The 21,273-nt window shown below is 42.8% G+C and overlaps 1 protein-coding gene across 3 annotated transcripts in view; it reads right to left on the bottom strand.

Moving 5' to 3' along the window:
* Nucleotides 1-4,770: 4,770 nt before the first annotated feature.
* The window catches only part of LOC110006410 (uncharacterized), a 32,983-nt gene continuing 16,480 nt past the window's right edge, over nucleotides 4,771-21,273 (bottom strand). Inside the window, exons 8-9 of one of the 3 annotated variants that reach the window (XR_016054318.1) lie at nucleotides 9,641-9,740; nucleotides 4,771-6,009 (exon numbers count right to left, since the gene is read on the bottom strand). Coding sequence is in view for 1 of the 3 variants with exons in the window: in XM_088865034.1 (XP_088721160.1) it covers nucleotides 5,985-6,009; nucleotides 9,641-9,740 (125 nt within the window). In the remaining 2 variants the exon portion in view is untranslated. Of the gene's footprint in view, nucleotides 6,010-8,296; nucleotides 9,741-21,273 lie in introns of those variants that run through there. The other 2 variants (XM_088865034.1, XR_016054319.1) reach the window with 2 other exon arrangements.

Raw genomic sequence — 21,273 nt, forward strand, 5'->3', positions numbered from 1 at the left:
TATAATATCGCTAAGGCACTCTATCTTCTACTGTGGACTATAATCAACACTTGCTTTCTCAAAGTGACCTAGCAGTTTTCATGACCCACAGACCACTGCAGGAGTTCATGATTGGGCTACCAAAGTTAGCCAATGGATAGGGGGATACAATCCCAATCTATGTATACTGGTTCTCCCCTAAAGATGCATCCAAGATCACACAGACTTGATGCAACCATAACTCTATGGTGCATAGAGATAATATCTCACACATGTACACACTTCACCCTCCATGGTGGTTCGCTTTCTCGATACGACTATCATATGTACATGTTGTGTGATGGTTCAGTGATGAGGTTTTGGCCCTCATCTCTAGAGATCAACCATCACACATAAGGGTCAAATAGTTCCTTGGCTTACAAACCTAGGCAACTCTGACCTCATCAAGAGATGACCCATGAAAACTTCAGTTTTGTTCCATACCCAAGCAATAGGATTTTCCAACTCAATCTTCCAAGGATGTCTTTGTGGTAGGACCAAAGCTTGGGAATATTGGATTTAATTGTCGAGGCCTAGAGCAGCCTATGTAGACCATCCTGTGGCAATAAGAAAGGGTGGAAAAGTTTGAGCAATGAAGCAAGTTCACGTGTTTCATTGTTCGTGCGTGGTCTCTTGAAGGTGGGTTCCATATCATAACACCCCTCAGGACCTCATATGAATGAGCCACTATGATGTAAGTGTTGGTGGTAATGCATAAAATGTTGGGCCATCGAGTCCCCGATCCATAGGTCATTCCAAAAACTAAGACCTGTGCCACTTCTGACTCTGAATCAAACCTTGCCCATGAATTTGGAGTGGCCCTCCCTTATGCTTCTCCTAACCCCTGAGGCATAGCCATTAGGAGTTCTCCTAGGGAACCACACTCACTCGCTTTTTTGGCATTTGTGGCGAATTATAGATTGCCATAGTTGGTCCTACTATATAGCAAACCACCACCACAACTAGCCTAAAAGCGCAATATAACAGTCGTTCAACCTTCAATTCCCTAGCTCACGTCTTTTTGGTTTTTCAAACCATCTTCCATGCAATGAGGTGGAACTTATGTGGGCCCCCCTGCATTGGAACTCCTCCTTAATCACGCGTTCTAGTTTGGTACAAATGGATGGGGGCACATAGAAAAAGGATATCAAAAGATTAAGATGCTCTAAAGGGTGGTTTTTAGAAGGGTAATACATCCAATCAATGATAAGAATGTTTGGATTTGTAGCCTTTAAAGACCATGAGAGTATGTAAATAAAGAATTATACTGGATTGTACATAGAAGAAGGATATCGAAAGATTGAGATATTTTAAAGCGTGGCTTTCAAAAGGACATCCAATCAATGATAAGAATGTTTGGATTTGTAGCCTTTAAAGACCACGAGAGTATATAAATAAAGAATTATACTGGATTGTACACTTCAATGGGAGCGTGTGTTAGTTGACTTACCTACAGCTAGGTGATCAATGGCAATGGTCATGTCCAAAACCCTTAGCCCTAGGCATATGACACTATTATCAAAGGTTTTCAGAGGGTCATCTCTTATTGAGCTCAGAGAGATGCCCAAGGATGTTTTGTAAGCCAGGAGAGCTTCGCAGTGTCCCATGTACAAAGACAAGTATGTGAAGGTGAGGGCCAAATCCTACAACATGTACACATGACAGTTGAAATATCGGGAAGCAACAATGCAAAGGTATATGTGTAAATATGAATAGAGAGCACCCTTGCACTATAGTGTGATATGTGTGTGTGACTTGCACTTAAAGGGGAAACCTGTAATCCACACTGCAAGACCGTAGTTTCTTTATTTATTGGCTAGCTTTGACAAGTCAATCGTGAGTTCCTGCATGAGATTGTAGGTCATAGATCTTGTCGGGTTGGTTTAAGAAGATAGTCAAGTATATAATTACTAGGTTGGGTGGAATGCTCTGAAACTCCCATTTATTAACCCATTGATACCAATCCACTATTACAAATTTTGGTTTCAATTTTAAAAATGTCTATGAATTTTTTGTAGATTTTCAAAATTTTTAAAATTATTTTCAGCAGTGTAAAACCCTTTTTGAAATTATGGAGGGGTTAGGAGGAACATATGGGGGGCTTGTAGATCCAACCCCACACGTGCCCACACCCACATGTGTGGGACATGGGGCCCGTCGAGCATACACGTCACATACAGGTGGTGGGACACTCCCTCCTCTCTTTTCTTTGAAAATTAAAGATGATTTAAGGAAGGAAATCTTTGTTTTCTCCCTCCACCATACCAACTAGGTTCTTGGATGTGATAGAAAGCATGACGGTGATGCTACCAACACATCAACAAGGATCGGTGGTTAGAGGAAGAAACCTTGTATAATCTTTGAAAAGATTGAGACCTTATTTTGTGGGAGTAGTGAATATTTTGCGTTTTGAAAATATTTTTTCAATATTTGATTTTGACCAAATGTTTTAAAGTTTCAATTCCTAAAATATTTTAAGAATTCCAGTCAATGTAGGAGATGTCTTTGATTGGTCTTATCTTAGATTGACTAGAAGTGGATATGGGTTTTGGGGATAAGGTTCCTAGATTCCTCCCTAAATCATGATAGCAGATTCATTGGATAGATGGCCCATATTTGTTCTCTCACCTCGCATATTACCTAAGAGCACTATGGTCAAGATATATTCTAAATCAGGTAGACCCACCCTCTCGGAGGCTATAAATTGAGGATAGGCCCCCCTAATTCTCACATTCAGAAATTCAAGCCTCTCTCTCTCTCTCTCCCTCCTCCATGCCTCTCTCTGTCTCTCTCGTTATCTACTCACTAGTTCCACTACGCTGGCAGGCACCACCCAAGGGAGCTTGGGGTGGCATGCCACCCAAATACAAGATAGAGGGACATGCCCGACCTTAATAGACTCAGGGAACTGCTACTTGTGGCATGCCCTAGAAACGTCCTAAAAGGGGTCTAAGAAACTGTATTCTTGTTTATGCTATCAAACCCAAATCCGAAAAGGTATTGCTTAAGGAGCATCCTGACTCATATAATTCAGCAGGGTAAATAAGATGAAAGTGCGTCATCGGCCAGGTGATTCGTGTAGGGTGTACCAAGTCCTAAGGGGGCAGGCCCAAGCAAAGTCAAGTAAGTCTTCCCGACTATTTTTAGTTTACTTTCAGTCAATAGTGCTCAATTTATTTCGATTTCTAAGAACATTATTTGTATTAGAATTCACTGTTAACGCTTGTATTCAGTACCTAGATTGAGTTATATTTATTGGACAGTAAAAACAAAGATCCTATGTTGTATTTAGGGTTTTGTTTCTTATTTACAACGTTGTTTTGTGGCACTTGTAAGTGGAATTCAAATATATTAGTTTAAAAAAAAAGAATTTTTTATTTTATTACCTGGAAATACACAAAGCCACTTCTCTCACAAGTATTAGAGTAGTCATATTTTACTTCTATAGTCTAGGAATTTTCTTTTCGTCTTGAGTCATTAAGATAACTGCCAAAAATTTTATTGTTGAACTTATTAAATCTGAAAAACCTCGATAGGAAGAATTATGCAAGTTGGAAAAGGAAAATCAACTGTCCTTTTAAGGATTCAACAAGATGCTTACAAAGAATCCCCCACCTAGGCCAAGAGGGAATGTTTATTTCCAAGGGACGCTTATGCTTAGCAGGAACACAAAAATACCTTGGCTAAGCAGCTTCTCATGGTCATGGATGATACACACGCCCTCGTGTATAAGCCCCAGAAGACTGCAAAAGAAATTCATCAGAAGCTCGCAGCCAATTAGGCCACTCCTTCCGTCACAAGAATCATGGCCATACTCAGACTGAAGGATGAAAGAGGGAAGTTGACCATGCACATTCAAATTTTCAGTGCAATGATCCGAGAACTTGAGGCTGTTGACATAAAAGCAGATAAGAAGATGCAAGTATGCTACCTGTTGAATACTATACCAAGCTCGTGGGAAGCCTTCATCTCAGTCCTCACCACACAAGAGAGCATGCCAAAGTTGGATGGGATTATCACCAAGCTTAAAGCAGAAGAAGAAAGAAGGATGACTCATGATACCCCAACTACAAATGACTCTATGAACCTAGTAAACCTGAAACCCAACTCCAGTTTCATTCGAAAAAAAGAAAGGCAAGGGCAAGAACAAAAATAAGAATCAAAAGGGCGATAAGGGCCCGAAGAAAAAGAGGGATTTTAAAGAATACCCAATTGAATAATTTTAGTGGGCGGGATGGGGTTGGATCCTTCCCCACGTGTGGGACTTGGGGTCCTATAGGGCCCACACGTCACACATAGGTGTTGCGACCCCCTCTATTCCAAATAAAAGATGTTTTATTAAAGAAGGGAATCTTGTATAATCTTTTAAAAGATTATGGAACCCTATTTAGTGGGAATAGTAAGTATTTTACATTTTGACAAAATTCTTTCAATCTTTGATTTTGACCGAATCTTTTTTACTTTGAATTCCTACAATCTTTTATTAATTCTAGCCAAAAGATGTTTTTTATTATTCTTCTCATAGATTGACTAGAAGTAGATGTGGGTCAAAGAATCAGCGATAAGGTCCTAGATTCCTCCCTAAACCATGATGGCTAATTCATGGGATGGATGGTTCATATTTGTTTCTCTCACCTTGCAAATTACCTAAGAATTCTATGTCTAAGTTGAATTCTAAATCAAATAGGTATAACTAGACCCCTTTGGAGGCAATAAATAGAGGGTGGTGGTATACGACCAAGTAGCTAGTAACTCAATTTAAAAATTTTCATTATTTTGAAACCATGAGGTTTTAAATGTACAAATGCTTCATAAAGAAAACAATAGATCACAAACTCTAGCCAGTTTGTCTTATACAAATTTTAAAAGAAAATTACGACTCTAATTGGTCCCTTTTCATGTCCCAAACTAGACACAACCAAATACAATACATTGCTTAAATACTCAAACACTTGTGTATACAACATTACACAACATACACACTCAAAATTTTCTCATCACTTAGGAATTACATCATCACCTCATGTCGAATCTTCATCCTCATTAAAACCACAAGATATCATATGCATATTATACTTGATCATGAGGAGTCAAATATAAATTCAACTTGCATGGTATGTGGCCAATAAATCAACATGGCATAAAATCATAGACTAAATACACATAAGAACAAATGTGTTCCATAACTAAAATGCTCAATTCCTCTATAGTAAAATCATTAAATAACTGTAAATTGTAACAAATAAACACGCAAGCAATCATTTGGGAAGCCAAAGGTCGAACCCTTTGTGCCCAGATCACAAACGGCTCTTTTAGGGACTTAATCTTGTCCCATAGTCTAGAACATGGATGGTTTTAAAGTTAAAGGAGATCACTTCACTTGGGAAGCTTAAAATCACTTTAATATCACTTAATAAGGTTCAATTAGACAGAGAGAGATAAGTCTGAGATCAGAATTCCAAAGTTTGAGAGAGTTCCAACACAAAACTACCAAAGTATGAACAAACTACACAATGTAGTCCGTGGGATCACCAAAGCTTTTCTATATGCAAAATGGTACTCACGAACCCTACTTTCTTTCTCAAATGATGATAATCAAAACCACAAATCAGATGTATCAACTCACTAACATGCTCTGAAAATTTCGGATGGAGAAAACTAGAGAAGAAGTGTAGATGAAAGAAAACTCAATCTACACTACACATGATCAAGGTATAGACTACATTATTCAATTAAAGCCCAATGATCAAGGAAAACTACGGTTTTAAAGATGCAAAAAAACTTCTGTAAATTATACTTTACAGCAATTTTTTGATGAACAAAGAGTGATATAATACAAATCGAACTTGACAAATGTGAATACCTTGATGAGGGTGATGAACCAATTCAATCTTCAAGAAGGAAATAAGCTCACCATGATGATTTGAACTCAAGGAATGGGTACTCCTTTGGCTGGGCCGTGGAGGTCAAATGGACTCTCTCTTTGTCTCTCTAAGTATGAAATGATATTGTTAAGTTAGGGTAAGTTGAACCTTAAGTGATACTTATTCTGAATTGTAATGTGTGAAATGGTCTTAGCACTTGGTATTCTAGATCTGTCACATGAGAGGCAATAATCCTAGCTATTCATCCCCATCTAACCACGAAGAGGTAGGGATCAAATTTGACATCATTATTACTCCCTTAAAACCCTTGGTTGAGCCCTTTTACCTTTTTGGTCCATCTCACATAAAATTATTCCAATTAAGTCCACAATGGTGTTTCCTTAATTGCCCATGATTTTAAATAAAATCATTATATCACTTTATGGACAAGGGTATGTCCATTTTAGTAATTAGTAAAAACCTCATGTGTGAATAAATATCTTATGACAAAAGCCAATGAAAATAAAACAACCCATTCTATTCACATGCTTCACACCAATAGGACAAATCTATATGGTTTCTTCACACATGTAAAAAATCCCATGTGGATAATATTTTGAAATCAAATTATTTTTCAAAATTTCCTTGGCTTCACACATGCCAAGCATGTCACATGTGAGAACAAAAAGGACATGTGACAAAAAGTTCACTTAAGTCATAACAAAATATAACAAGTGCCACTCGGGTACCACGTAACATTCTTCACAGATGTCCTTGTTCAGAATTAGTGTGAAACAAATTTGAAAAATGCTATTTTCGTGCTTTGAATTTCGAAAAATTCTCAAAAAATTCCCAAAAAATCTATGAACGATTTTTAACAGCAAACACACATTTTCTCATAAAAAATAAATTGGGACCAAAGGTAAATTAGATCTTTAGGCGTAACACTACTTATCGAAGTACTTCATTAGGCTAGTCTCGAATGATGTTCCATTGGTGTGTTAAGCTGAACCAACCGACCTATGCTCCACAGCCTATGATAGGGACACATAATTGGTCCCTTGGTCACATCAAAGTCATTGAGCCAGATCTTCCCATCATCGGCTTCTCAATGGATTACAGGTGCACCCATGTGGGGCATACTATTAACTCTAATACATGGGTCCTCTCAAAGGAAAATATGCACTGAATCTTCCAAGTCAGATTATATTATAAAAGAGTGGCTCCCCATGTGACTATAAATGCATACACCATGGAACAGTCTACTGTCTTGGTACAAACCTATGTCTTATAAGTCATGACCATTCCATACAGGGCCGACATTCAAAAAACACTTGGGTTCTATTGTTCTTAATTGGTTCTCCTAGCCTTGGCCAATCAAATCAAACATGAGGCTGTAGAAACGAAAAGTAATCCACAAAAACAAGAAAGAAGAAACAAACACAAAAGAAAGAGACAACCAATCACAACACAAAGATATAAGTGGTTCGGCAACGTGCCTACGTCCACGGGAGATGAGAGCTTCTTTACTGGCAATAGAGAATAGGGTTACAATAGCTCTCTTCCTCACGCCTCTCTATTCTCTCTGATTACAAAGAAATCTACATTTTTCCCTTGACCGTAAAAAACCCCCATCGCAACAATATATATCGAGTCCCAGATATATGGAACAAATTACCGAAATACCCTTATATATATATATATCAAGTCCTAGATATATCGAATCATTTTAACGGCCTTCCGGAGTTGTCTCTTTGACTTTACCTTGACAGATTTATTTCCTCAGAATACAATACATCAATCCTCAACAGTGGCAACCTCACCTATATAGCCCTGACTCGGAGGATACCCTCACACCTTCGTGAGAGATTGATCTCTTAAAGCGCATACACTCATTGTCTCATGTACTCGGAGTATATGAATCTGGGACCCAATTTGCACAGCACCCAAATTCTCTCACGCACTCCCATTGAGAAAAAGATTGTTAGCTTTAAGGCCTTGAAAGACCATATAGCCAACAAGCCCCTCTCTCTATGTCTCTCTCTCTCTCTCTCTCTCTTCTCTTTAGCCCCAATAGGGTGGCATGCACCACACTAGGGAGCTTGGGGTGGCACGCTATCCACAGAAACGATAAAGGGGCAGGCTTGTGGCATGCCCTAGAAAGGTCTTAAAAGGTGTTTAAGAGACCCTATTCTTATTTCATGCTCTCAAACCCTAGATCAAATAGGGTATTGACTAAGGAGCTTTCCGACTAAGAGAATTCAACAGGGCTAATAGGATTAGAGTGTGCCATCAGTCAGATAATTGGTTGTAGGGTGTACTAAGCCCTAAAGGGGTGACCCAAGGCAAAGCCAAGTAAGTCTTCCCAGTTGTTTTTAGTTTATTTTCAGTCAATATTGCTCAATTTATTTCAATTTTTAAGAATATTATTTGTATTAGAATTCATAGTTAAAGCTTTATTCCGCCCTTGGATTGAGTTATATTTATTTGACAGTAAAAAAAGGGAAATTATCAGAAATATACCTTAATTTCGACTTCTTAAAAAAAAAACCTCATGCTTTCATAAACCTCGTCCATACCGTTTTTTCTCATTTTAGGCTTTTTTGACCAAAATAACCTTCACGATAGTCGTATTACCGTGAAGGCCCTCTGTATCACGGTACTTAAAGTGTCTTGATGAATTTCAAAAGTTATACGACACTTAAAATGCCGTGATGACTTGAAAGTCCATCACGATGCTTGAAAGAAAGACCGTGATGGTAGCAGCGGAGGACACCCACATCCTTTCTTCTTGCCCTTTCCTTACGTTGTTGCCACTTCCATTGTTGCGCAAGCACACACAGAGTCGGAAATCATTATATTCTAGGCACAATTTTTAGAATTACACCCACTGATTGATAAGAAGGGAATGAAGGGGTTGAGGTACATCAACAAGAAACTGAAATCTTTGATGATCCCTCCCACAAACCTCCCATCTTGCAATGCCCCCCCATTGTGTGAAGTTCAAGAAATCCAAACCCACCTGCAATCCCCACCAATTGTGTGAAGAAGAAATGTCTGACTTTTTCGAAATCCAAAAACCCATCTTCAACAGATTTTGAAACCATAGACATCTCTGACTTTTTACATGACCTTGAAGGAAGAAGAAATGATCTCTCACCTCTCCTTTGACAAAGAGAACATCAGGCCCACCCCAAATCTTCCACCAACCCCACCCGAGAAGAAGCTTGGCAAAAACAGAACAGAGCACCAGCACACAAAGAGGTGCATCATGGTGCTCGAAAGACCGTGATGGTCACAAGGAGAGAGGATGTGGGTGTCCTCCACCGACTAATATGTTATATACACCTTCAAGTCGTCATGGAATTTTAAGTGCCGTATAACCTTTGAAAGTCATCATGGCACTTTAAGTAACGTGATGCATAAGGCCTTTACGGTAATACGAGTACCATGAAGGCTATTTTGATAAAAAAAAAAAGCGTAAAAAATAAGAAAAAAGGGTATGGACAAGGTTAACGAAATTATGGGGCTTTTTTCTAATAAGCCGAAAATTAATATATATTGCTGATAATTTCCCTAAAAAGAAAGATCCTTGGTTGCCTCGATCTCGCCCTCCTGATCTAGATGATATAACGGCACGTATCTCGGGTTTCAGGAGAACCAGGGACTTGATATCGCTCTTTCGAGAACCTTGCTAAAAAACAAAGGTAGGTAGACCAACCGATGATAGAAAAATTTAAGGTGGGTTCGGGACTTACTCGGGATGGTTCACATGGGCGCCCTCTTTGATCACGAAGAAAGCCCCCCAGTCGTAGAACTGGTTCGGAATCATCTCCCTTGGTCTGTATTCTCCTGTTACTGCAATCACACACATATGGCAAATGTTACAAGACAAGTGGGTCGCCTTTGGGTGAATGTACACGGGCGTGCACATTCAAAAAGAAAATGGAAGAATAAGAGAAGAACGATTGAGGTGAGAAGAATTTAACTGAGCATAGAGACCAACATAGTGACTAAACTAATAGGTAATTGACCTGGCATGACAGTAAAACGAGATCTGTGACTCAAACCGGCTCAACATAATTACCACTAGACGACAGTATCAATACTGACTAGCTAAACGCAATGGTTAGCCCCAATCCCTCTTGGTCAAACGAAAGAGTAAGAGAAAGAAAAGAGAACAAAAAGAGTGAGAGAAAGGAGAAAATAAAGAAGAGAAGAGAAAGAGCGAGGTGAGAGAGAAGACAGTGAGAGAAGAAAAGAAGTGGAGAAGATAAGGAAGAAAGAGGAAAAAAGAAGAAGAAGAACGTGAGAGAGGGTAGAGGAAAAAGAAAGAGAGGAGAAAAACAAGAGGGAAAAGCAAAAGGGAAGAAGTAAGAGAGAGTAAGAAGAGGAAAGAAGACCCAAACGGCAATGGGATGAGGAGGGAGAAACTCAGGCGTCGCTGTGACGAGTAGGGAGATGAAATAAAAGACACAGGCGGCAATGCATTTCCACCGACTGTGACAAAAAGAAGGGGAGAGACGACATGGGCGGCGATGAGCCTTCGCTGGCTGTGTTAAAAGAAGAAGAAAGACAAGACACAGACGACGCTATGCCTTTGCCGGTTGTGGTGAAAGAAAAAGAAAGAGAAGACACAAGAAGCGCTACGCCTTCGCTGGCGGTTGTGAAGGAAGAAGAAAGAGAAGACACAGGCGGCGCTACGCCTTCACCGTCTGTGGTGAAAGAAGAAGAAAGGGAAAACATAGGCGGTGCTATGCCTTTGCCGTCTGTGGTGAAAGAAGAAGAAAGAGAAGACACATGCGGCGCTAAGCCTCCGTGGCAGTGACATAAGAGAAAAGAGAGAGAGAGAACACAAGTGGCGATAGCCTTCACTGGCTGTGACAGAAGGAGAAGACACAGGTGGCGATAGGCCTCGCCGACTGTGACAGAAGGAAAAGAAAGAGAAGACACAGGCGGCGATAGGCCTCACCAGCTGTGACAGAAGGAAAAGAAAGAGAAGACGCAGGCGACGATAGGCCCCGCTGGCTGTGACATAAGAGAAATGAGAGAGAAAAAGAATACAAATAACGATAACCTTTTGTCGACTGTGGCAAAAGAGAAAAGAGAATTTTGACCAAGGCTCGGCCCACCACTGGGGCTAAGGTCTGGCTAACCATTTCATGTCTCAAGAGCAGGAAGACATCACACCAGACAAGAGTTCCGCCATGGCTGAAGGAAGAAAAGAAAGAAGAGCAGGAAAAGAGGGAAGTGATAGACCAAAGGAGGAAGAGAGAGAAAGGGGTTGATGATGGTAGAAATAGAGAGGTCAAGGGAGAGATAGATGAGAGATAAAAGAGGAAGAAAGAAAAGAAGAGAGAGAAAGAGAAAGGAAGAGAGAGAAAGAGAGAGAGATATGAGAGAGAAAAGAGGAGAGAGATAAAGATTAGAGAAAAAAGAGGAGAGATAAAATTACCTTTCCAAAAGGTATCGACCCATTCTTCTCTCTCCTCTCTCTCCCTCGAAGACACACCCATGAACTTAAGCAAAAAGAATTGAAATTCTATTGAATGATCGAAGGTCCTTTACAATTAAGTTTAGCATGTTTATATAGAATTGGGCCCAAACATGGGTGGATGCCCAAAAACTAGCTAAATTGATGATAATTACAATTATTCTGAATTAAATTTTTTTTTAAAAATAGAGTGTAAAAGGACTGTTTTGCCCCTGCTTAACAATTCATGGAATTCCAAAACAGTCTCTGCTGCTGCCTAGAACTTGCGTGATCTTCCATGACTGATCTCGGGTTGCTCTGATGCTTTTTTGATCGAAAGATGATTGTTTTATTGTAGGGCATGGCATGACGATCGTTTTGATACCAAATTGAGCCATGGATCGTGCTTTTAAGCCACGATCATGAGACTTGAAATTTGGATGAATCTTGAAAACTTCGGAACGATAGTGCAATCGTTCCTTGATTTTTTTTTAGTGATTTATTCATCGTAGTGCACTGAGCATGCCGTCATGATTGCGTGGCAACAAACGCAGCTCGATTTAGTGCTAGAACGAAGATTTCACAACTTTGGAGTTTTGAACGATATCTGAAAATTCGGCTGTCGAAATTACAGTCACTTTGTCACCTTTGTGTGTAAAATCCGACCGTTCATCAAGTACAGAGTTTGGAACAGAGATAGCCCGGGACCTTACGTACACAATAGGGTTAGTTTCACGTCGATCCTAGGTGCGAACGTCGTGATTTGGCCACTTGAGTGAGACGTGTCGCTGCTGAATTTTCTGTAACTTTCTTCACGAATCGATTGCCTATCTTTAGCTTTTCTCCATGCTCGGATGTTGTCACGGGGCATACCACATATCGAAACTCTTGTCTTGACGAGACGAACAAGCTCAAAAAATTTGAGCATGATCCGACTCTGGACAAGTGAGATATGGGTCTCGAAAGTCACTACCCGTGACTGTGAAAACAACCACCTCTAATGGTGTTTTAGTGCAGGGTGGCCACACGAAAATAGTGTGCGGCTCCTTCTGTTCAATCTTTTGTTTATAACTTTGTCTTGGAGTGTGTGATTATGCCAAAACTTGATCCGTAGGGGTTTTCGACCGTGTCGGATCCAATGTCGATAGTTCCACAGCTGTTTGACGCACCGAAAATATAGTTCCAGTTATAAGGGTCTATTTCAAGGTGCTAGAGGCCAATTTTTCGAAATTGTTTCTTTGTGGTTACTGCCTTAGACATGTCGGATTGCGACGAAACTTGATAGGTGGCCTTTTGGAGAGCTCATGAAGATCTTGACCTATTTTGGGGCAATTATGAGACTCGAGAATTCCACTAGTTTGTTAGGCTTTATTGACTGACTTCCTCTTTATTCCGCATCAAGGACCAAGGTGCTGAAAAATGTGTTCAAACAACTTGCCCTACCGAATGTTCTTCTTCGAGAGAAGAGAGAAGGACAACATTTGGAAAATTTTTCTTCAGATTTATTACTTTTTTCTTCCTAACCGTAGGACCACGTGAATGTCGAGGAGATTCACGGAATGCTACAGCTAGGATGCTTGGACGTAGGGATGCATTGTTCGCAGGTCCGTCCGTGGAGACTTTAAGGGGAGAAGAGACTTTTTTGAAGGATCCTGTCGAAGTCCTCACCCTTTAGGGACTAGTTATGATTCTGACAGCTGAGGATTTTGTACGGACCTCATTGGTCAGAATCAGGCCCATCTGGCATTTGAGTGCCATGTCGAAGGGCATTGCTCCCATTTTTTCTGGGTTTGTTCGCATCCTCTGGTGTTCGGCCCCGCTGCAAGGATTTTGTGAATGGTGTGCTGAAGGGCCTTTTGTCGGTGCCGTCTGCTTTGTGCACCAGTTATTCCTTGGTGAGTAGGGTACGTCAGTTTTTCGAGGTGAATAGCTTTGGGTATAACCCCTACCCGCAAGCTGTGCAGTTTCGACAATCAAGATAGCTTTGATCCTGATTTTCGCACCAAAGTCATGACTGACTTAGCTTTCCTAGGGTGTCTTCAACATTAGAAGTGTGTTGGTGACACTCAGGAATGATGCTCTTCTTCATGACACTAGTCTTGCTTTCTTGGCAAATCTTTTATCCTTCGAGTCGTTTTTATAAATAGACTCTGGTTGTTGGAATCTTTTCCTTGAAGCTTGTATTTATAGGTCCTGGTATTATGACACCAGGGATTTTTCTTTTGAATGACACCTATGCGCATCAACCTACTTATTGGTCCAAGCGTCCTTCACGAATTTTCACTTGGATTTGGGAAGCAGCGCCGTAGAGACGGTTTTCACCAATTTACCCATGGCCTTTAGGCCATGTTCACCCTTTTCATCCGTTTTTACTCACGGTGCCTTTTCAAGTTTTCACCGTGCCTGGGTTTTTATTTGCATGGAACTCTCTTACTCATGGTTTTGTGACCATGCCCGTTCGTCATTTTTACCATGGCGTTCCCTTGTTCAGGTTTACACCATGCCCGTTATTTTATTTTCATTTTTTTTGTGAAGGCGTGTTTAGGGTCATGCCTTTGAGACCTGTGCTAAGCAGTTTAACGTCATGCGGTCAAGACGTGCACTATGGTTTAAGGTCATACAGCTGGACCTTGGTGGTGATGGATGACAGTCTATGGAAGCGATGGAGTGAGTATGACGATGGTTTGACTCACTTTGGGGAGATGGCATGAGTGCTTCCTACGACAGATGGATGGTATATGGATGGAAGGTGGAAAATGGTAACCCACCAGCTGACCGTGAGTATAGGTAAGACTCACTGGGAAATGATAGATGATAGTGAATGAAGATGGATTCACTGGGGAAGTAATGGAGGTGGTGTGCACACACGAACGGGTCAGTTAGGGAAAGCATGCGTGAAGGTACACGTAAAGGGCATGTGCATGTGTGTGGGGCGTATTTAAGGTTATGCCTCCTGGACTTGTGCAAATCAGTTTAACGTCATGCGGTCAAGACTTGCAAGTTTAAGATCATGTAGCTTAGACCATGGCTATGTAGTTTAAAGTCATGCAACTAGGACCATGCAGTTTAAGGTCGTGCAACTAGACCTCCGCTATATTTTAAGGTCATATAGTTTGGACCATGCTAGTGAGCCTTTTAACGTCATGCGACTAGGATGTATACTATAGTTTAAGGTTATATAGCTTGATCATGGCTATGTGGTTTAAAGTCCTGCAGCTTGGACTATGTAGTTTAAAGTCATGCAACTAGACCGCCGCTATAGTTTTAGGTTGTATAGTTTGGATCATGCAATTTAGGGTCATGCACCTAGACCATGGCTGTGCAGTTTAAGGTCATGTAGCACAGACCATGACTGTTGGGTCGCCATGTAGGTAAGGCTGCATAAGAATAGGTTTTGTAGACATCACTCTAACTCCCTGGGGATAAAATGGCTAAGACCAGCAAGGGGTTCAGATGGGAAGGCCGACCTCCCTGGGGATAAGGGGACAAGAGGTGAAAAAATAGTACTCGACTCCTTGAGGATAAGCCAACTAGGTGTGAGGCAAACCCACTGGGGGTTGCAGTGGCAAAAATGACCCTGACTACTCTGGGGATAAGGGGCTATAACACGGGGATGACTCCTGCTGGGGATGAGAAATCATGGCTTGGGTGGAATGACCAGGGTTCAACTCTACTGGGGATAGTAGGCCTTGATAAAAGTGTAACTCTACCAAGGATAACGTCAGTAAGACACACACGACTTTAATATGGCGGCACGCGGCAATGGACTGTTGAAAACTCAGTCGGCGTTGGATAATGCCAACATTAGCTCTTGAACACTTAGCCGGCGCCGAGTCCTTGAAAACGCAGCCGACGTTGGGGTTGGCCATTCAGATAGCACTGAGTAGTTGTAAACACAACCAACGCTGGATAATGCCAACATTACTTCTTGAACACTTAGCCGGCGTCGAGTCCTTGAAAACGCAACCAGCATTGGGGTCGGCCACTCAGACAATGCTGAGTAGTTGAAAATACAGCCGGCGCTGGATAATGCTAACATTACTTCTTGAACACTTAGTCGGTGCCGAGTCCTTGAAAACGCAGATGGGGTCGGCTACTCAGATAGCGTTGAGTAGTTGAAAACACAGCCGACACTGAGTTACTAAAAACACAGCCGGCATTGAGAAGTTTCAACAACACAGCTGACACTAAGTATGGGTTAGTGTTCGGGCCTTGACCCGAGCCCGCTCTGGTTCCGATATCTATTGCGTGGGATTTCACAGACGACGGTAAACTGTGCTTGAGGGCCTCGGGTCAGAGCCCGTCAAGCTCCGACCCATTGTCGTTTGACCTTCTTGGACATGGTTGGGATTTCCAGTTTGCGAGGGGCATTTTGAGGAAAGCGTCAGCTATAAAAAGGGGTAAACCCCATTTTCACTATTTTACCGGAGGATAAAAAGACTTGGGGTAAATTTTGGTTTTAAAAATTAGGGTGAGGTTTCCGGTGAAAGCTTCGGCAAACACAGGGTGTTCTGGCAAGGCTAGCAAGAGTTTGTTGGAAAACAGATGGAAGTCGTGGCGAAAAAAACGTCAGCAAGGAGGGACAAGATTTGTCGAAGTTTACAGGGATTTTTCAGTGAAAGAGAGGGAGTTCACCGGAGAAACAAGAAACTCCGGCCGTGGTTTCGAGGTTTTTAACAAAGGAAGAAGAGGCAAAGGTTGTAGCAGTAAGCTGCCTGGAGACTTTCGTTGGCTTTGGCAGCTTTCTGGTGGGAGTAATAGTGGTTTCCCAGTGATTTGGAGGAAGTCGAAGAGAGTCTTCGGCAATGGAAGGGATTTTTCGACGGGAATCCGAAGGGCACAGTGAAGATGGATAGTCGCGGGTGGTGAATCGTCACGGGGAAGGTGAACAGCTATTAGTCCACGCGTTTGAGGTCATGCGTCAGGCGATGTCGTTGTGGCAGTTGTCAGGCGGTGCTGCAAGGCTCGCGGTGACATGTGCAAAATCTGTTGCACGTGTGAGAGATTTGGATCAGAGCGGCAATTGTCCTTTAAAAACACAGCCGGCTCCAGACGTTAGCAAACACAGCCGTCGCTAAGAATTGAGTGCCCAACCGACGCTGGACTTCTTGAAGATACACCCGGTGCTGGACGTTTCGATGACACGACAGATGCTAAGCTTCTGTAAACGCAGCAGGTGTTAGGCTCCTGAAGATACGGTCGGCACTAGACCTGTGAAGACACAGCCAGCGTTGGGCCTCTAAAAACATAGTCGGTGCAACGCCTCTCAAGACGCAGTCGGCGCTAGGCTTGTGCCTTAATAATTTTTACGCAACAGCCAATCCTTGAGTCCTTGATAATGGCCAAATCTTGTTACAAAATTCCTAACGTAAAGAATCTTCCAAGAGAAGGAGAAGTTGGCACTAATGAATTTATTGGTGAGGCTTTAGTAAGGGGCGAGCCCATTTGGCTGATAGAGCCTGTATACAAACCACAGTGGCCTCTCAGCGTCACTTTCGTTACTGACCCAATTCGTTTTGAATTTCGAGAGGACAATGACAGCAACGTCAGTATCGAAGAAGGAGTGGCGCTCCCTCATTGTATGCACATGAACATAGCTTCTGGGGAGAGTTTGCCTACCCTAAGGAAGCGAATGGTGCAAACAAAAGGACTGATATGGTCGGGCAAAGGCCCTCGAGTACAAGGGGAGCATCAATACTTGAAGGGATATTCTTCCTGGGCCACCAGGGTGTTGATGTCGCACATAAGAATTCTTGAATGTGCTTCTCTGCTGGCCACGGTTCAGCGCTCGGCCAGATACTATGATCGGTGCTCCAATATCGTGAAGGTACTGCTCGAGACATGGAGCCATGTTAGCAACACCTGGCTTCTTGGGCATGGGGAAGTAGGAATATCCTTGTTAGATCTCCATTTCATCGGGGGCCTTTCGCTGATCGGGGCCATGTATGACGAGTTCGTGCCCCAAAACTTGGTCATCTTTGGTGGTGCTTGCTTGAGGGAAGAGGAACCCTCAGCTAGTCTTCAGAAGATCTTTGAGATTTACCAAGTGCTCCATGCCAAGTCTAGCAATGGACGGGTAACTTTAACCGAATGGGTGAAATTCTTTTGTGGGGATTACCCTGAAGGGAGTCAAGGTACTCCAAGAGGAAAAGGGAAGGTAGTTATAAAGGGGATGCCTCCCGTCTATCAACCCGAGACCAACAATGACCGGATCTTCTTGGCCGCATATTTGACCTTATTTTTATGGAAGTTCGTGCTCCTTGGTGGGGCAGATGACGTTCATCCGGGCACATTTTATGTGGCCTGTGACATGGCAAGAGGGAGTGGATATGCCCTTGCTCAACCAGTTTTGTGCAATATTTACCATGGATTGGGGGCCATCTCTCGTGGAAAGGCTTACAAAGGCAAAGGAGGGAATGACATTGTCGGAGGAGAAGCCTTTCTTGGGGACTTCAAAACTCCATTCCCTATCCATCATGTATATGGGTGGCTAGGGGCCTATTTCTAGACAGTGCTCCCACAACTATCAGGGAGCTAATGTTCATCTTGAGCGTTAGAGGGGGAGTGTTACCTTATCGGACCCCACACAGTGCCAGATTGGAATGGTATTTCCCTTATCGCTTTGCTTGTCAGCATGGGCTTGATCAGAGCTGCCCTTTCTCCGTGTTTTTCGAAAAGCGTCGAGATAGAGTAAACATGGGGAAGACGGAAGAGTGTGGGACTCTTCGAGAGTGCTGGCTTCTTGAACACATATGAATCGCTTGGTACACATATCTGGAGATGACAGAGATTAGTAAGTATGTGTTACCTCACTTTGGCATAAGGGTCCGGGTGATCGAGGCTTATGCAAACTGGTGGAGAATTACCAATCGAGGATATTGAGATGCTGATCACCCTTGGAAAGGGGAGAATTGTAATTGGTGCTAGGAGAGTAGACAGAGGAGACTTGTGGATACTCCTACTCTTAGCGAGGTCTTTGTCTTAGATTATCTCTGTAATTGGCAAGCTTTGGGAGTACCACGAGGGATAGCGGTTGATGACGCTTCCCCCCAATTCATTGCCATGAAGAAGAAAACTGGGAGCATCTTTGATAATCTCAGTTCTGTCTTCGACCGGAGTGAGGGCCGAAAGGTCCCAAGTCATGAGGGGCATCCTATTCAAGACTTGAACGCACTGATCGGGAGCGGTCCTACAGTAGACTGACTGTGGAGCCTTCTCAAGGAGGGAGTTCTGAAGCAGCTACTCCTCCTCCGGTAGTGGGGAAGAAAAGGAAATGCTGTACCCCTACCGGGACTCGTGCACCGGCCAGGCTGTCGGGTGTACTCGAAGGTGTAGGGGCGCCATACTTCTTGTGATTTTAGAATCAGGAGGTAGTCCTTCCTCCTCTGACTGATTAGCTGCTTCCCCAGTGTCACCTTCTCCATCATCTTCTGTCTCTCCTGAATTGTTTTTCTCTTCTTTAGAAACTGAGGTGAATGACTCTAGCACTTCTGAGCCTATTGTTATTGCTTCTGATCGGGAAACGACTCTAGAACTTGGGGAGACGTCCCTCAGTCAAAGGGTAATTCTTGAATAAGATCCAGCTCCTATGGAGACGAATGAGACTGGAGGCTTTGAGCTTTCGGAGTTTAATGCCCCAACTGAGACAGAGGTCATGATTCATGAGGAAGGGCCCATGGTAAGTGAGGGTCTCGAGTATCAAGAGGCTGCTGCCCCCGAGGGCACAAATCATGAAGATGAAGGGTTGAGCTTTTCGTAGTTGAAATTTTGGTTGTTGAAGACACAAACTAGGTAGAAGGTCGCAGGGCTGATGCTGAGGTGGCAACCTTATAGGATGGACGCCACAGGGAAGAAGCAGCTCCTGAACTTGCCAATACTGTCGTGACAGTTCAGAAGGGTGAGCAACAAGGGAAGGAGGCTTCTTTGGAGCCTGCTGAGATAGAAATGGTGGCCCCCATGGGCGAGGGTCAAGATGACACGGCTGGAATTGAGGCATCCAGGGAGGTTGAGGAAGAGAGTGCCTTTGTACCTGAAGTTTTGGGCCTCACAATTGCTTCAGTAGGGCCAGCCACTTAGATGGCTATCGTCTATCCAAGCTCGGTCCTTGAAGCCGAAGTCTCTTTAGCAAGGGCACTCCCAGCAGCAACATCAAGGCTGACCTTCAGCAGAGTTCCTGGTATAAATGTAGGCATGCTTCGTTCTGTTCTTCAGGGTTTAAGGGAACTGCCTTTCAATGAGCTGAGCGAGGCTTTTGCCAAACTCAGGGAATTCACTGCCGCGACCGCTGTTGTTGAGAGTGTGCCAGAAGTCCTCTCCCATTTTGATGCAACCCTGAGGGCTGGCCGTCGGGAAGACTGCATCATGAAGTAGAAACCAACAGGTTAGCTTCGCTGGAGGCGTCAATCTCGGGTCGTCGCGAGGAAATAGATTCCCGTATTGAGAAGAATGTCGCTATGACTGACCGTTAGCTGGATTTGAAAAGGGAGGGGCGTAATGGCTTCAAGAGGATGGTTGAAATCAGAGAGGAGATGCAAAAATTGAGGAGGGAATTCGAAGAACTTGAGAAGGAGATGATTCAGAGAAGGGCCATGGAGACTTCTTTGATGGAGGACCTATCCAAACTCACTCGCACCATTGAATCCGAAACTCTGGCGATGGAGGAGACTCAAATGGAGGCTGAATTGAAGGAACACATTCGAAGCATGCGGAACAGAGATCAATAGGATAATCGATCTTTTATGAGAATTTCCTTTCTTCACTTCTTCTTTCCTCCTTTGCATACCAGCAATTGTAAAATTTGAGGTTATGAATGAAAATGCCTTTTGCTGTTTGTCTCACTTCGCCAAATAGTTTCATTCTTCTTTTTATTGATTCTGTCTTTTTATCGAAGGAAACCCCAAACCCTACTTTGTCTTATGACATATGGATGTGGCCCCAATAACCTCAAAAGGAGGAGCAGTTGCTTCTTCTCCGCTTAATGTTTGATTGGACAGGGGCTCATAATTCATTTTCCTCATCTTTGATGAGCTTGCTCGCTATAAATAGTCCAATCAAGAGAGGTTTGGCTTCCATTCATGGCATTTTTACTTCATGTTTGTCGTAACTCTTGGTCTCAGGGACGAACTCCTTTAGATGTTTTGAAGTGGTACGCATAACCTTCAATTAGCTCTGGAGGCTGCGAACCTCGCTTCTTAACTTTGCTAGGGGTTCCTGTTCCTGGGGACAAGAAGGATGTCCTGTCTCGAACTGCTCCCCTCCTATAGAATCTGGGAAGCACAAGACTTGAGGTTGATTACTGGTCTGAATAGGCCTGGTGATGCGACAAGGAGTATCCTCTATGGTTATGGCAACCGGATTTTGAAAAATCTTTTGTGGCAGTTGCCGTGCCACTTTTGCCTCCAAGAGAGCAATGGGGACGTGTAGGACCTTTTGATGATCCTGTGTGTAAGTAATCTTTGGAGCGGGGAATTCTATCTTCATGACATCCTCAATCTCGATAGGGATTTCAGGTTCATCTTTTTGTGATGGTAACTCAGAAGGGGGCGAGGACTCCTTTTCAAATGAAGGTGGAGTTTCCTGTGGGATGGTTGTCGGGATGCTAGAATGAATTGGGGTTAGAGGGAGAATTCTGCCTTGTCTTTCTTCTTCTTTGAACTTGTTTACCAACATTTTCCCCACATCTTCGACATCTTAATATGGCGAAGACCCTGCTTTGATTGTAAACCTGTGATTGCCATCATTCAGCTTCCGAGGTAACACCAGGTCTGTGAAGTAATAATTAGCATTAGCATAATGAGTCTCGGCAACCGGAAATGGTATTTTGTCAGGGTAGACCGTATGCTGTCTTCCATCTCAACTATATTTGAAGCATTGGTGCAAGGTGGATGGAACCACTCCCTGGTCATGGAGCCACGACTG

This window comes from Amborella trichopoda, chromosome 4, assembly GCF_054954075.1.
Source record: "Amborella trichopoda isolate Santa Cruz 75 chromosome 4, AtrichopodaSantaCruz75HAP2 v2.0, whole genome shotgun sequence".
Lineage (NCBI taxonomy): Eukaryota > Viridiplantae > Streptophyta > Magnoliopsida > Amborellales > Amborellaceae > Amborella > Amborella trichopoda.